This window comes from Garra rufa, chromosome 7 (genome assembly GCF_049309525.1).
Source record: "Garra rufa chromosome 7, GarRuf1.0, whole genome shotgun sequence".
Taxonomy (NCBI): domain Eukaryota; kingdom Metazoa; phylum Chordata; class Actinopteri; order Cypriniformes; family Cyprinidae; genus Garra; species Garra rufa.
Genome location: NC_133367.1, coordinates 52,013,678 through 52,031,093, shown reverse-complemented (window position 1 = coordinate 52,031,093; position 17,416 = coordinate 52,013,678). Strand labels below are relative to the sequence as shown.

Here is a 17,416-nt window from a genome sequence, read left to right as displayed (position 1 = left end):
ATATATATATATATATATATATATATATATTATTATTATTATTATTATTATTATTATTATTATTAAATGCAAGTGCTTTTTGACTTTATATGTACATGTATATATAATTTTTTACTTTTTTATGCCATAATTTCTACTTTCGTGTCATACTTTTGACTTTTTGCCATAATTTGGCTTTTTATTTTTAATTATCATTTCTACTTTTTGCCATAATTTGACTTTTTGTTTTAAGTTTAATTTATTATTATTATTATTATTATTATTATTATTATTATTATTATTATTTTATTTCTAGTTATGGCTCTCATACTCTTCTCTTTTTGTCAAAATATGACTTTTTTATATTAGAATTTGTTTTCTTAATTTATTCTTTTTGTCATAATTCTGACCCTCATAATTTTCACTTTTTGTCATAGTTTGACCTCTTTTTGTCGAATTTAATTTAATAATGTAATATAATTAAATAAGTTAAAAATAAGTTATTTTTTATTATAATTTCTACATTTTTGTGTAAATTAAAGTTCTTTTTGACTTGATATGTAATTTTGTACTTTTTCATGCCATAATTTCTACTTTCGTGTCATACTTTTGACTTTTGCCATAATTTGGCTTTTTATTTTTATTATTATTTCTACTTTTTTGTCATAATTATGACTCTCATACCTTTTATTTTTTGCCATAATTTGACTTTTTGTTACAATTTAAATTTTTTATTATTGTTATTTATTTTTGTCATAATGTGACTTTTTATATAATCATAATTTATTGTTTTTTTGTTGTAATTATGACTCATACTTGTCTTTTTGTTATAATGTTATTTTTTATCATAATGTCTACTTTTTGTCATAATTCGGGCCCTCATACTTTTCACTTTTTGTCATAATTTGACCTCTTTTTGTCGAAAGTAATTTATCATAATTTCTTTTTTTTTTCCTAATTATGATTCTCATACTTTTGACTTTTTGTTATAATGTTATTTTTATTATAATTTCTACATTTTTTTGTGTAAATGAAAGTTCTTTTTGACTTTATATATAATTTTGTACTTTTTTAGGCCATAATTTCTACTTTTGTGTCATACTTTTGACTTTTGACATATTTTTTTTTTCTTTTTGTCATAGGTATGACTCTCATACCTTTTACTTTTTGCCATAATTTGACTTTTTGTTATAATTTAAATTTTTTAATATTATTTATTTATGTCATAATGAGACTTTTTATATAATCAAAATTTTACTTTTCACGTTTTGTCATAATGTGAGTTTTTTTGTTATAATTTTTTTATTTTATAGATTTAATTTTTTTCATAATTATGACTTGACTTTTTGTTATTTTTATCATAATTTCTACTTTTTGTCATTTTGTAACTTTTTTGTTATAAGTGACTTTTATTTATTATCATTTCTATTTTTTGTCATAATTATGACTCTCATAATTTTAACTTTCTTTCATCATTTGACTTTTTATGTTAGAATTTAAATATATATATATATATATATATATATATATATATATATATATATATATTATTTCTACTTTTTGTCATAATTATGATTTTTTCGTAATTATGACTCATAACTTTTGACTTTTGGTTAGAATATTATTTTTTACTTTATATTTTATATATGATTCATATATTTGTTTCTTTTTTTGTTATAATTTAAAAATATATAAATATCATAATATCATACTTTTGTCATAATTCTGACTCTCATGCTATTGACTGATTGTTATAATGTAAATTTCTTGTATCATAATTTCTACTTTTAATCACACTTAATTGTTTTTTACTGATGTTTATAACATTGCAGTTTCTAGTTTTCTAGTTTTTGAATATGAATTCATTATTAGGGCACATCCCTAGGTGCAAAATGATGCAGTTGGATATTCCTGATCCATGACTGTTTCATTTACTTTATTTCATATTAGGCTACTTTATTTATCAAATCAGCATGTTTAGCAAGTGGTTAGCATGGTTCTAGCATGATTAGTAAGTCGCTAACATGTTTCTAGCATGCTAAAATTATAATAGCAACATACTAGCAACTTGTTAGTCATGCTAGAAAAATGCTAGCAACTTGCTAATCATGCTAAAATTATAATAGCAACATACTAGCAACTTGTTAGTCATGCTAGAAAAATGCTAGCAACTTGCTAATCATGCTAAAATTATAATAGCAACATACTAGCAACTTGTTAGTCATGCTAGAAAAATGCTAGCAACTTGCTAATCATGCTAAAATTATAATAGCAATGTACTAGCAACTTGTTAGTCATGCTAGAAAAATGCTAGCAACTTGCTAATCATGCTAAAACTATAATAGCAACATACTAGCAACTTGTTAGTCATGCTAGAAACATGCTAGCAACTTGCTAATCATGCTAAAACTATAATAGCAACATACATTGTTAGCATATTTCTAGCATTATTAACACGTTGTTAGCATGTTTCTAACTTGATTAGCAAACCACTAGCATGTTGCTAGAATGTTTTTAGCATTATTAGCAAACTGCTAGCATGTTTGTAGCATGATTTGCAAGTTGCTGGTATGTTGCTGTCATAGTTTTAGCATGATTAGCAAGTTACTAGCATGTTTCTAAAAAATAAGCAAGTTTTGTAACGTTTCTAGAAAAATTAGCAAGTTTCTAGCATGCGTCTAGCAAATCAGCAATTTCCTAGCATGTTTCTGGCAAATTAGCATGCTTCTAGCAAATCAGCAAGTTTCCAGCATGTGCATAGCAAATTAGCATGTTTCTGGCATGTTTTTAACAAATTAGCAAGTTAACATGTTTTTAGAAAATCAACAAACTTCTAGCATGTGTATAGCAAATTAGCATATTTCTAGCATGTTTTTAACAAATAAGCAAGTTTTTACAAATCAGTTAGTTTCTAGCATGTTTTTAGTAAGTTAACATGTTTCTAGCATGTTTCTAGAAAATCAGCCAGTTTTTAACATGTTTCTAGTGTGATTAGCATGTTCCTAGCTTGATTCGAGTTGCTATAGATAGATTGAACATTTTAAGTAAGTTTAAATAGCATTTCAGTAAGTTGGCTTTCTCAAGTCAACCTAATTACAAATGTATTATCAGTAAGTGTAACAGATTGCAGTCAGATGTATTTAGTAATTCTGTAATGCGTAACACCGTATTTTTGACGGTGGAGTTGATGAGTGGTTTGGGTTGTGGGTCAGGCTGTGATATATTGTGGGTCTGTGGGTCTTTCAGGGATGGGAGTGTCTACAGTTTCAGCCGCCCGTATCCTGCGAGGTCAGATGGAAGGACAGTCTGGGGAGGAGACTGTTTTGGCCATGGACAGATTTCCCTACGTCGCCTTGTCAAAGGTCTGATACTACTCTTTACCCACCCTCTTCAATAACTCACGATAATTCATATCAATTTTATTGTGCAATTTATGAAGGAATGTCTTGGTTGCCAACCAAATGCCAATGGGGTGTGTGTGTCTTCTGCATGGATAATAACAGCTGCTTGTCTTCAGATTAGATTTTTAATGTTCCATATTTTCCATCCAAGGTTTTTTACTGAACTGAATGCAAAAGGCGTAGAGCAATGGCTTTAAAGTAATCAAGAAAACCTGTTTTCTTTCCAACTGCACATCATTGTTGTTATACATCACTGTTTTATAAAGATATTATTATAATACAGATTTATTTAATAGAATTGTTGGGGGTTGACTCCTTTTTTAAAGCTTGAAGTGAAAAAAAAAAGTAATTCTTGAAAGTATTATTATTATTATTATTATTATTATTATTATTATTATTATTATTATTATTATTGTAAAGTATAGTACAATTTTAGTCTAATGAAATATTTAGGATTTTCATTGATTTATTTTTTTGTAATATATTTTTATTGGTTAAGCTAATGTTTCTGCATCAGGCTGATCAGTGCTTTGTTTTATGGATTTTTTTTTCAAACACAAACAATCAATCAACAAATAAATAAAATAAAAATGCATGCAATGAAATAAACAAGCAAACACGTTCTAATTATGTGATAAAAAACTAAATTATGGGATGTCAATTATGAAATACATTTTTGTCATGCTGTCAGTTGTTTTTAAGTTATAATTTATAGTTTTTGTGTATTTTCTACTTTCTATGTCATAATTTGACTTTTTGTTATTATTTTATTTTTTAAATCATAAGTTCTACTTTTTATCATAATTTTTACTTTTTGTCATACCTTTGATTTTTTGTTATAATTGTACTTTTGTTTATCATATTTTGACTTGCTGTCATAATTTTTACTCATTCTTTTGAATTTTTTTCATAATTTGACTTTTTTTGTTATAATTTTACTTTTATCATATTTTTTTTTCTTTTTGTAATAATTTGACATTTTTTAATCATAATTTCTACTTTTTGTCATAATTTTGACTCATACGTTTGACTTTTTGTTATACGTTTACTTTTTTTAATCATAATTAAGAAAAAAATCTAGAAATTATGACTATTTTTTCTTTTTATCATAATGTCTAATTTTCGTGATAATTTTGACTCACATACTTTTACATTTTTGTTATAATTAGATTTTTTAAAACAGAATTTCTACTTTTTGTCATAAATTTGACTTTTATACATACATTTATGTTATACATTTAACTTTTTTAAATAATAATTTCTAATGCTTGCCGTAATATTGATTCGACTTCTTGTTATTAATTTTATTGTTTAATTTCTTCTGTTTTTTCTTAATTAAACTAAGTTTGTAATAATTTGCTTGTTTATCATACTTTCTACTTCCTGTCATAATTTTAACTCTCATACTTATTGTCACAATTCGACTTTTTTCTTCCCCGAAGTATTATCTTTTTATATCATTTTTTCTTCAGCGGCAGAAATGGGCTTTCGTATTGTTTTGATAGTGCCACAGGCACAGTTTAAGATAGGACAAGTTATCGTTTGACTGCAGATTATGCATTCCAGATAAGTTTAGATATCACTGCAACCTCTGATCCTGGAAAACATGAGGACAAGAGAATGCTGATTACACATGTGAGGTGTCTCCACACGGCATGCCTTTAATCACTATAGGAGCACAAATCAGATTAGGGTGTAAGAAAACTGTTTATCTACTTATAATCTATCAGTATTTAATATATTGAGTGGATGTGTTTCCAAACAGACATACAGCGTTGACAGGCAGGTGGCGGACAGTGCTAGCACGGCTACTGCGTACCACTGCGGTGTGAAGGCTAATGCCAAGACGGTGGGTTTGAGCGCTAAAGCCGTGGCCTATGAGTGCAACACCACATTTGGCAATGAGGTTTTCTCAGTGTTACACCGCGCCAAAGCACAAGGTATTTTTGATTTTGACTCATCATCACACTTGCACACATCCAACCAATTATTTCTGTTGCAGTCGTTGATCTTAAAGGGACAGTTCACTCAAAAATTAAAGTTCCGTCATTATTTACTCACCCTCAAATTGTTCCAAACATGTATGAGTTTGTTTCTTCTGTTGAGCACAAAAGTTTGGAAAATTTTGGAATTTAAATTTTTTTGGTTAACTGTCACTTTAATTAATGAAGGATAAATGTGATGATGTGTGTTTCTTTGTGTATATGTAGGAAAGTCTGTTGGTATTGTGACCACCACCAGAGTCCAGCATGCATCACCTGCTGGAGCGTACGCCCACTCCGTGAGCCGCAGCTGGTACAGCGATGCAGACGTGCCCTCCGCGGCCCGACGGCAGGGCTGCACCGATATCGCCACACAGCTGGTGACCAACACTGACATTGATGTGAGCCATAACCCATACACTTTGATGCCATTAGATCAAACATAACAGTTTGAGATGGTGTGCTGCACATGTTATTTGCCAGTTCAGTATTGCCACAGTTTTGCACCTTTTTTGCACCTTGCACCAGCATAATCTATCTCAGAACCAGCATAAACCATTTTAGGACCAGCTTAAACCATCCTAGGACCAGCATTAACCAATTTAGGACCATCTTAAACCAGCTAAGGCCCAGCATAAACTATTTTAGGACCTGAATAAACCAGTTTAGGACCAGCATAAACCAGTTTAGGACCATTTTAAACCAGCTAAGGACCAGCATAAACTATTTTAGGACTAGAATAAACCCGCTAAGAACCAGCATAAACCATCCTAGGACCAGCATTAACCAGTTTAGGACCATTTTAGACCAGCTAAGGACCAGCATAAACTATTTTAGGACCTGAATAAACCAGTTTAGGACCAGCATAAACCAGTTTAGGAACATCTTAAACCAGCTAAGGACCAGCATAAACCATCCTAGGACCAGCATTAACCAGTTTAGGACCAGCTAAGGACCAGCATAAACTACATTAGAACCAGCATAAACCATTTTAGGACCAGCATTAACCAGTTTGGGACTATCTTAATCCAACTAAGGACCAGCATAAACCATTTTAGGACCAGCATAAACCATTTTAGGACCAGAATAAAGTATTTTAGGACCAGTATAAACCATTTTAGGACCAGTATAAACCATCCTAGGACCAGTATTAACCAGTTTAGGACCATCTTAAACCATCTTAGAACCAGTATAAACCATCCTAGGACCAGTATTAACCAGTTTATGAACATCCTAAACCAGATAAGGACCAGCATAAACACAGAACCAGCATAAACCATTTTAGGACCAGCATAAACCATCGTAGGTCCAGCATTAACGAGTTTAGGACCAGAATAAACTGTTTTAGGACAAGAATAAACCAGTTTAGGACATTTTAAACTAGCTAAAGACCAGCATAAACTATTTTAGGTCCAAAATAAACCAGTTTAGGACCATCTTAAACCAGCTAAGGACCAGCATAAACTATTTTAGAACTAGAATAAACCAGCTAAGAACCAGCATAAACCATCATAGGACCAGCATTAACCAGTTTAGGACCATCTTAATCCAGCTAAGGACCAGCATAAACTATTTTAGGACCTGAATAAACCAGTTTAGGACCAGCATAAACCAGTTTAGGAACATCTTAATCCAGCTAAGGACCAGCATAAACTATTTTAGGACCTGAATAAACCAGCTAAGGACCAGCATAAACCATCCTAGGACCAGCATTAACCAGTTTAGGACCAGCTAAGGACCAGCATAAACTACCTTAGAACCAGCATAAACCATTTTAGGACCAGCATTAACCAGTTTGGGACTATCTTAATCCAGCTAAGGACCAGCATAAACCATTTTAGGACCAGAATAAAGTATTTTAGGACCAGTATAAACCATTTTAGGACCAGTATAAACCATCCTAGGACCAGTATTAACCAGTTTAGGACCATCTTAAACCATCTTAGAACCAGTATAAACCATCCTAGGACCAGTATTAACCAGTTTATGAACATCCTAAACCAGCTAAGGACCAGCATAAACTCAGAACCAGCATAAACCATTTTAGGACCAGCATAAACCATCGTAGGTCCAGCATTAACGAGTTTAGGACCAGAATAAACTGTTTTAGGACAAGAATAAACCAGTTTAGGACCATTTTAAACCAGCTAAAGACCAGTATAAACTATTTTAGGTCCAAAATAAACCAGTTTAGGACCATCTTAAACCAGCTAAGGACCAGCATAAACTCAGAACCAGCATAAACCATTTTAGGACCAGCATAAGCCATCGTAGGTCCAGCATTAACGAGTTTAGGACCAGAATAAACTGTTTTAGGACAAGAATAAACCAGTTTAGGACCATTTTAAACCAGCTAAAGACCAGCATAAACTATTTTAGGTCCAAAATAAACCAGTTTAGGACCATCTTAAACCAGCTAAGGACCAGCATAAACTATTTTAGAACTAGAATAAACCAGCTAAGAACCAGCATAAACCATCATAGGACCAGCATTAACCAGTTTAGGACCATCTTAATCCAGCTAAGGACCAGCATAAACTATTTTAGGACCTGAATAAACCAGCTAAGGACCAGCATAAACAATTTTAGGACCAGCATTAACCAGTTTGGGACTATCTTAATCCAGCTAAGGACCAGCATAAACCATTTTAGGACCAGCATTAACCAGTTTGGGACTATCTTAATCCAGCTAAGGACCAGCATAAACCATTTAGGACCAGAATAAAGTATTTTAGGACCAGTATAAACCATTTTAGGACCAGTATAAACCATCCTAGGACCAGTATTAACCAGTTTAGGACCATCTTAAACCATCTTAGAACCAATATAAACCATCCTAGGACCAGTATTAACCAGTTTATGAACATCCTAAACCAGCTAAGGACCAGCATAAACTCAGAACCAGCATAAACCATTTTAGGACCAGCATAAACCATCGTAGGTCCAGCATTAACGAGTTTAGGACCAGAATAAACTGTTTTAGGACAAGAATAAACCAGTTTAGGACCATTTTAAACCAGCTAAAGACCAGCATAAACTATTTTAGGTCCAAAATAAACCAGTTTAGGACCATCTTAAACCAGCTAAGGACCAGCATAAACTATTTTAGGACTAGAATAAACCATTTTAGGACCAGCATAAACCATCCTAGGACCAGCATTAACCAGTTTAGGACCATCTTAATCCAGCTAAGGACCAGCATAAACTATTTTAGGACCAGAATAAAGTATTTTAGGACCAGAATAAACCAATTCAAGACCAGCATAAACCAGTTTAGAACCATTTTAAACCAGCTAAAGACCAGCATAAACCATCTTAGAACCCGTATAAACCATCCTAGGACCAGTATTAACCAGTTTAGGACCATCTTAAACCAGCTAAGGCCCAGCATAAACCATCCTAGGACCAGCATTAACCAGTTTAGGAACATCTTAAACCAGCTAAGGACCAGCATAAGCTCTCTTAGAACCAGCATAAACCATTTTAGGACCAGCATAAACCAGTTTAGGACCATCTTAAACCAGCTAAGGACCAACATAAACCATCTTGAACCAGCATAAACCATTTTAGGACCAGCATTAACCAGTTTAGGACTATCTCAAATGAGCTAAGGACCATCTTAAACTATTTTAGGACCAGCACAATCCAGTTAAGGACCAGCACAAACCAGTTTAGGACCATCTTAAACCAGCTAAGGACCAGCATAAACCAACTTTTTGCGTTGACAAATCCAAATGTATTGCTTACACTATCGCTAAATAAGGTTGATATGGGCATTAATCCCTGTTGGAAAAAAAAATGCTGGTTAGGTAGGTTCTGATGCTGGTTTTAGCTGGTTTAGGCTGGTCCTAAAATGGTTTATGCTGGTCCTAAGATAGTTTATGCTGGTCCTTAGCTTGTTTATGATGAACCTTAGCTGGTCATGCACTTATTGTCACATATTATTGTCATGTGTGTTTTAGCTCCACTCTATGGACATTTCACTTTGAAACTGCTGCAAAACGTGCAGTAGAGTGCGCAATTACAGTGTAGCAGAAATGTATGTAGAGGCACATACTTCCAATGAGCTTGGGTTGACTATGATGATGAATTTCCACAGATGTTAACATTGCAAATTTTGGCAAAGTTTTTAATACTTTCATTTTTGAATATAGATTTACTACACAATACTGAGAGTTTTATTACCTTGGCATTGAGGGTACATTTCCACAACAACAATGTACTAAAAATTGAAGTTTTTGAAAAGCTTCATGTACTGACAACAAAAACGAACTTAATTTGCTAAAACGACTAAAAATTGTGCGTTATTCATGCCAGGCCTGTAGATGGCGATGTAACTTTGTAAAGAAACACTACGCGTCTGCGTACATGCCTATAGACTGAAAACATAATACACATGTGAATGACACAACCATTTTCAGAGATTAACAATTTATGCAGCCGAAAATATCAGTTTCAAAAAATTTAACTTTGAAATCGATTTTCAGACATTTGCACTTTCAAGCTTCAAAAACGCTTTTGTTATGTCAATAAACAGTCAAAATGCATACACAGCTTTCCATTTTAAAACTTTTGAGTCTAAACGTTACCTAAATTATAAAAATAAATAAATTTTAAATATAGATATTTATCTTACACAAATACATCAATTCGCTTCAGAAGGCCTTTTTTAACCTCCGAAGCCATATGGAGTACTTTTTATGATAGATGGATGCAGTTTTTTTGGGCTTCAAAATTTCAACAACCATTCACTGCCATTATAAAGCTTGGAAGAGCCAGGTCATTTTTTTCTATGACTCTGATTTTATTGACAGTAAATCATGGGGTAATGTTCATTTTTGGATGAGCTATCATCAAGAAACAATTTTTCTAAATAGGTGTCTCCATTGTAGGTAATTCTTGGCGGCGGCCGCATGTACATGACACCCAAGGGAACCCCTGATCCAGAATACCCCTCTTCATCCTCTCGCAAAGGGGATCGCAAAGACAAAAAGAACCTCATTGACGTCTGGCTGAATGCTCGTAAGGTACCTCGAAAAAAGAATACATTTATTGCGGCATTAATTGTGTTTGTAAACCACTGCTTCAGTTTTACCTGATTATCTATTTTTTCTTTATTAGGGAAGGAATGCCCAGTATGTCTGGAACAAAGAGCAGCTTAATGCGGTGAATGCTAAAACAACAGACTCCCTGATGGGTAAGGCCAGTTTACAATGTTTCCATTTTAATTTACTGACATTGTACTGCCGGTATGACATTCTCATTCACATTTCTCATTCAGGTCTGTTTGAACCCAAAGACATGAGGTTTGAAGTGTTCAGGAATCGCACTCGGGACCCCTCTATCGTGGACATGACAGAGAAAGCCATTCAGATCCTCAGGAAGAATCCTAAAGGGTTTTTTCTCTTTGTGGAAGATGAGTATTTAGCATTTACTCCAGCATTACTGTGTACTGTTTACTGTTTAATGATAATCTGCTCATAGTATAAAACATCTTTCTTTGTGTTTATACGAGGTAGAATAGACCATGGGCACCATGATGGGGTTGCCAAGCTTGCTCTGACTGAAACCATCATGTTTGACCGGGCAATCCAGAGAGCGTCTGAGTTGACCAGTGAATCGGAAACTCTCACTGTTGTCACTGCTGATCATTCCCATGTTTTCACTTTTGGTGGAAATACCCCACGAGGGAACCCTATTTTTGGTACATCCACATGTAACATATATAAAATTAAACCCATATATGATATACAGTGGAGGTTTCTGAAACATTCACGCCAAAGCAGATCTAGACAGGTGGAGCTGGGGAGGTGGAGGTTTCTGAAACATTCACGCCATAGCAGATCTAGACAGGTGGAGCTGGGGAGGTGGAGGGTTTCTGAAACACTCCATAGCAGGTCTAGACAGTTAGAGCTGGGGAGATGGAGGGTTTCTGAAACATTCACTCCATAGCAGATCTAGACAGGTGGAGCCGGGGAGGTGGAGGGTTTCTGAAACACTCCATAGCAGGTCTAGACAGTTGGAGCTGGGGAGGTGGAGGGTTTCTGAAACACTCACTCCATAGCAGATCTAGACAGGTGGAGCTGGGGAGGTGGAGGTTTGTGAAACACTCCATAGCAGATCTAGACAGGTGGAGCTGGGGAGGTGGAGGGTTTCTGAAACACTCCATAGCAGATCTAGACAGGTGGAGCTGGGGAGGTGGAGGGTTTCTGAAACACTCCATAGCAGATCTAGACAGGTGGAGCTTGGGAGGTGGAGGGTTTCAGAAACACTCACTCCATAGCAGATCTAGACAGGTGGAGCTGGGGAGGTGGAGAGTTTCTGAAACGCTCACTCCATAGTAGATCTAGACAGTTGGAGCTGGGGAGGTGGAGGTTTGTGAAACGCTTACACTATAGCAGATTTAGACAGGTGGAGCTGGGAAGGTGGAGGGTATCTGAAACACTCCATAGCAGATCTAGACAGGTGGAGCTGGGGAGGTGGAGGGTTTCTGAAACACTCCATAGGAGATCTAGACAGGTGGAGCTGGGGAGGTGGAAGTTTCTGAAACACTCACACTATAGCAGATCTACACAGGTGGAGCTGGGGAGGTGGAGAGTTTCTGAAACGCTCACTCCATAGCAGATCTAGACAGGTGGAGCTGGGGAGGTGGAGGGTTTCTAAAATGCTCACTCCATAGCAGATCTAGACAGGTGGAGCTGGGGAGGTGAAGGGTTTCTGAAACACTCTCGCCATAGCAGATCTAGACAGGTGGAGCTGGGGAGGTGGAGGTTTGTGAAACGCTTACACTATAGCAGATTTAGACAGGTGGAGCTGAGGAGGTGGAGGGTTTCTGAAACACTCCATAGCAGATCTAGACAGGTGGAGCTTGGGAGGTGGAGGGTTTCAGAAACACTCACTCCATAGCAGATCTAGACAGGTGGAGCTGGGGAGGTGAAGGGTTTCTGAAACACTCTCGCCATAGCAGATCTAGACAGGTGGAGCTGGGGAGGTGGAGGTTTGTGAAACGCTTACACTATAGCAGATTTAGACAGGTGGAGCTGAGGAGGTGGAGGGTTTCTGAAACACTCCATAGCAGATCTAGACAGGTGGAGCTTGGGAGGTGGAGGGTTTCAGAAACACTCACTCCATAGCAGATCTAGACAGGTGGAGCTGGGGAGGTGAAGGGTTTCTGAAACACTCTCGCCATAGCAGATCTAGACAGGTGGAGCTGGGGAGGTGGAGGTTTGTGAAACGCTTACACTATAGCAGATTTAGACAGGTGGAGCTGGGGAGGTGGAGGGTTTCTGAAACACTCCATAGCAGATCTAGACAGGTGGAGCTGGGGAGGTGGAGGGTTTCTGAAACACTCCATAGGAGATCTAGACAGGTGGAGCTGGGGAGGTGGAAGTTTCTGAAACACTCACACTATAGCAGATCTACACAGGTGGAGCAGGGGATGTGGAGAGTTTCTGAAACGCTTACTCCATAGCAGATCTAGACAGGTGGAGCTGGGGAGGTGGAGGGTTTCTAAAATGCTCACTCCATAGCAGATCTAGACAGGTGGAGCTGGGGAGGTGGAGGTTTGTGAAACACTCCATAGCAGATCTAGACAGGTGGAGCTGGGGAGGTGAAGGGTTTCTGAAACACTCTCGTCATAGCAGATCTAGACAGGTGGAGCTGGGGAAGTGGAGGTTTTTGAAACACTCCATAGCAGATCTAGACAGATGGAGCTGGGGAGGTGGAGGGTTTCTAAAACACTCACTCCATAGCAGATCTAGACAGGTGGAGCTGGGGAGGTGGAGGTTTGTGAAACACTCACGCCATAGCAGATCTAGACAGGTGGAGCTGGGGAAGTGGAGGTTTGTGAAACACTCACTCCATAGCAGATCTAGACAGGTGGAGCTGGGGAGGTGGAGGGTTTCTGAAAAACTCACTCCATAGCAGATCTAGACAGGTGGAGCTGGGGAGGTGGTCGGTTTCTGAAACACTCACGCCATAGCAGATCTAGACAGGTGGAGCTGGGGAAGTGGAGGTTTTTGAAACACTCACGCCATAGCAAATCTAGACAGGTGGAGCTGAGAAGGTGGAGGGTTTCTGAAACACACTGCAAACTGCTACAGCAAGCACTAGCGTATATTTGAACCAATCAGCTGTTGTTCCAGTGATATTTATTTATTTATTTATTTCAGGTCTGGCACCCAAGAAGGCTGAGGATAGTCTTCCATACACTAGTATCTTGTATGCTAATGGACCTGGATACGCTCATGTGAACGGAACAAGAGGAAATGTTTCAGAAGTGGATTATTGTAAGTATGGACATCATTTACTACCTGCGCCTTTTCACATATTGCTGTCAAATACTAATATATCTAACTCTATTTGTAGATGATGAAGAGTACATGCAACAAGCTGCCGTTCCTTTGGAATCAGAGACACATGGAGGGGAAGATGTAGCTATCTATGCAAAAGGCCCGATGGCTCATCTCTTTCACGGAGTCAAAGAACAGAATTATGTGGCCCATGCAATGGCTTACGCAGCATGTTTGGAGCCGTACACTAACTGTCCGGTGCATCTTCAGGGCTCAGGAGGCTGTAAAATCACTCTTTCAGGGACTTTTATCTCACTAACAGGCGTGTTTTGGCTTGTCTTCAGATAACAGACTCCACTGCACGAGGACTTTTTTTTTTTTTGGAGATTTATAACCCAAATAGTTTATATTGAAGTTTGGTGCTGTGTATATAAATGTAAAGTTTTTCCATGAAAGTATTTTTTAATCAGATATTTTTGTATATATTGTGCAATGGAAGACTGTGATTATAAATTTTAAACATGTGAGACCAATAAACTCTTGTGAGTAAATCTTTTGTGGCACGAATGCCATCAGATATGAAAGCAATTATGTATCCATTAATGTATGAGGGGTTATACAACTAGCCATATAACATTAGGTCATGATAAATATTGTATTTCTACAAATCTTAATGACATCTAGTTTAAATACAGTTTCAGTGACTAATTTGTATGCACGGAATGCATGAAATGATAAACACTGAATGCAATGGAATGCACATATTGTATAAAAGCATCTGCCAGATCAGTAGATGTAAATATTGTTGTCTGGTTTTAGACATGGACCATCAGCAAGGCAGAATAATCAACATTTTGTATTCTATATTTACTTACATTTACAGAAAATCTTGTTGATTAACTGATTGGATCAAAAATTTATTTTGAGCAGAAGAGAACAGAACAGACAGAACAACATCTGAACAGAACAGAACAGAGATGTGCAGTACTGTACAGTTAATTTTAACAAAGTTCAGAACAATTGATCATTAAGTTAATATTAAGTTAATATTAGAATTATATTGTAGCAAGAAACAGCTCAGTTTACTGAGGAACAGTAAAATTCAGTAAAGAACAGAACAGTGAAGAAAAGAACAGCATGGAATATTTCACCAAAGAATAGTCGATTCAATTCAGTGCAGATCAGTTTACTAAAGATAGTTTGAATAGAACAGTTCAGTGAAGAACAGTTTAAAGAAGTTGATTATTTCAATTGAGTGCAGATCAGTTTACAAAAGAACAGTTAAGAAAATAAACAGACCATTCAGTTCGGGTCTACATCAGTTCACTAAATAACATTTAAGAAAACAAGCAGAATAGAACAGTTTAGTAAAGACAGTTTACATCAGTAGTTTATTTATTCAGTTCAGTAAAGAACAGCTCCGTAAAGAACAGAATAGAAGAGTTCGGTAAAGAACAGAATAGAAGAGTTCAGTAAAGAACATAATAGAACAGAACAGAATAGAGCAGTTCAGTAAAGAACAGTTTAAAACAAGGGTATATTAATTCAGTTCAGTGCAGATCAGTTCAATGAACAACAGTTCAGAAAAACAGAATAGAACAGTTCAGTAAAGAACAGAACAGTTCAGTAAAGAACAGAATATAACAGTTTAGTAAAGAACAGAACAGTTCAGTAAAGAACAGAATAGAACAGTTCAGTAAAGAACAGAACAGTTCAGTAAAGAACAGAATAGAACAGTTTAGTAAAGAACAGAACAGAACAGTTCAGTAAAGAACAGAATAGTTCAGTAAAGAACAGAACAGAACAGTTCAGTAAAGAACAGAACAGAACAGTTCAGTAAATAACAGAATAGAACAGTTCAGTAAAGAACAGAACAGTTCAGTAAAGAACAGAATAGAACAGTTTAGTAAAGAACAGAACAGAACAGTTCAGTAAAGAACAGAATAGTTCAGTAAAGAACAGAATAGAACAGTTTAGTAAAGAACAGAACAGTTCAGTAAAGAACAGAATAGAACAGTTCAGTAAAGAACAGAACAGTTCAGTAAAGAACAGAATAGAACAGTTCAGTAAAGAACAGAACAGTTCAGTAAAGAACAGAATAGAACAGTTCAGTAAAGAACAGAACAGTTCAGTAAAGAACAGAATAGAACAGTTTAGTAAAGAACAGAACAGAACAGTTCAGTAAAGAACAGAATAGTTCAGTAAAGAACAGAATAGAACAGTTTAGTAAAGAACAGAACAGTTCAGTAAAGAACAGAATAGAACAGTTTAGTAAAGAACAGAACAGAACAGTTCAGTAAAGAACAGAATAGTTCAGTAAAGAACAGAATAGAACAGTTTAGTAAAGAACAGAACAGTTCAGTAAAGAACAGAATAGAACAGTTCAGTAAAGAACAGAACAGTTCAGTAAAGAACAGAACAGAACAGTTCAGTAAAGAACAGAACAGAACAGTTCAGTAAATAACAGAATAGAACAGTTCAGTAAAGAACAGAACAGTTCAGTAAAGAACAGAATAGAACAGTTTAGTAAAGAACAGAACAGAACAGTTCAGTAAAGAACAGAATAGTTCAGTAAAGAACAGAATAGAACAGTTTAGTAAAGAACAGAACAGTTCAGTAAAGAACAGAATAGAACAGTTTAGTAAAGAACAGAACAGAACAGTTCAGTAAAGAACAGACCAGTTCAGTAAAGAACAGAATAGAACAGTTCAGTAAAGAACAGAACAGTTCAGTAAAGAACAGAATAGAACAGTTTAGTAAAGAACAGAACAGAACAGTTCAGTAAAGAACAGACCAGTTCAGTAAAGAACAGAATAGAACAGTTCAGTAAAGAACAGAATAGTTCAGTAAAGAACAGAATAGAACAGTTTAGTAAAGAACAGAACAGTTCAGTAAAGAACAGAATATAACAGTTTAGTAAAGAACAGAACAGTTCAGTAAAGAACAGAATAGAACAGTTCAGTAAAGAACAGAACAGTTCAGTAAAGAACAGAATAGAACAGTTTAGTAAAGAACAGAACAGAACAGTTCAGTAAAGAACAGAATAGTTCAGTAAAGAACAGAATAGAACAGTTTAGTAAAGAACAGACCAGTTCAGTAAAGAACAGAATAGAACAGTTCAGTAAAGAACAGAACAGTTCAGTAAAGAACAGTTCAGAAAAACAGAATAGAACAGTTCAGTAAAGAACAGAATAGAACAGTTCAGTAAAGAACAGTTCAGAAAAACAGAATAGAACAGTTCAGTACAGAACAGTTCAGAAAAACAGAATAGAACAGTTCAGTAAAGAACAGTTCAGAAAAACAGAATAGAACAGTTCAGTAAAGAACAGAACAGTTCAGTAAAGAACAGAATAGAACAGTTTAGTAAAGAACAGAACAGTTCAGTAAAGAACAGAATAGTTCAGTAAAGAACAGAATAGAACAGTTTAGTAAAGAACAGAATAGAACAGTTTAGTAAAGAACAGAACAGTTCAGTAAAGAACAGAATAGAACAGTTTAGTAAAGAACAGAACAGTTCAGTAAAGAACAGAATAGAACAGTTCAGTAAAGAACAGTTCAGAAAAACAGAATAGAACAGTTCAGTACAGAACAGTTCAGAAAACAGAATAGAACAGTTCAGTAAAGAACAGTTCAGAAAAACAGAATAGAACAGTTCAGTAAAGAACAGTTCGGTAAAGAACAGTTCAGAAAAACAGAATAGAACAGTTCAGTAAAGAACAGTTTGGTAAAGAACAGAATAGAACAGTTCAGTAAAGAACAGAAT

The 17,416-nt window shown here is 35.5% G+C and overlaps 1 protein-coding gene across 1 annotated transcript; it reads left to right on the top strand.

The window, feature by feature from the left end:
* The first annotated feature begins 3,227 nt into the window (after nt 1–3,227).
* Nucleotides 3,228–14,169, top strand: LOC141338668 (intestinal-type alkaline phosphatase-like). Its single transcript, XM_073844272.1, has 9 exons — nt 3,228–3,341; nt 5,146–5,320; nt 5,591–5,763; nt 10,255–10,389; nt 10,484–10,559; nt 10,644–10,778; nt 10,875–11,066; nt 13,534–13,650; nt 13,730–14,169. Exons 1-9 carry the CDS (start codon nt 3,228–3,230, stop codon nt 13,999–14,001), a joined length of 1,389 nt encoding a protein of 462 aa, XP_073700373.1. The 3' UTR covers nt 14,002–14,169.
* Nucleotides 14,170–17,416: the final 3,247 nt, after the last annotated feature.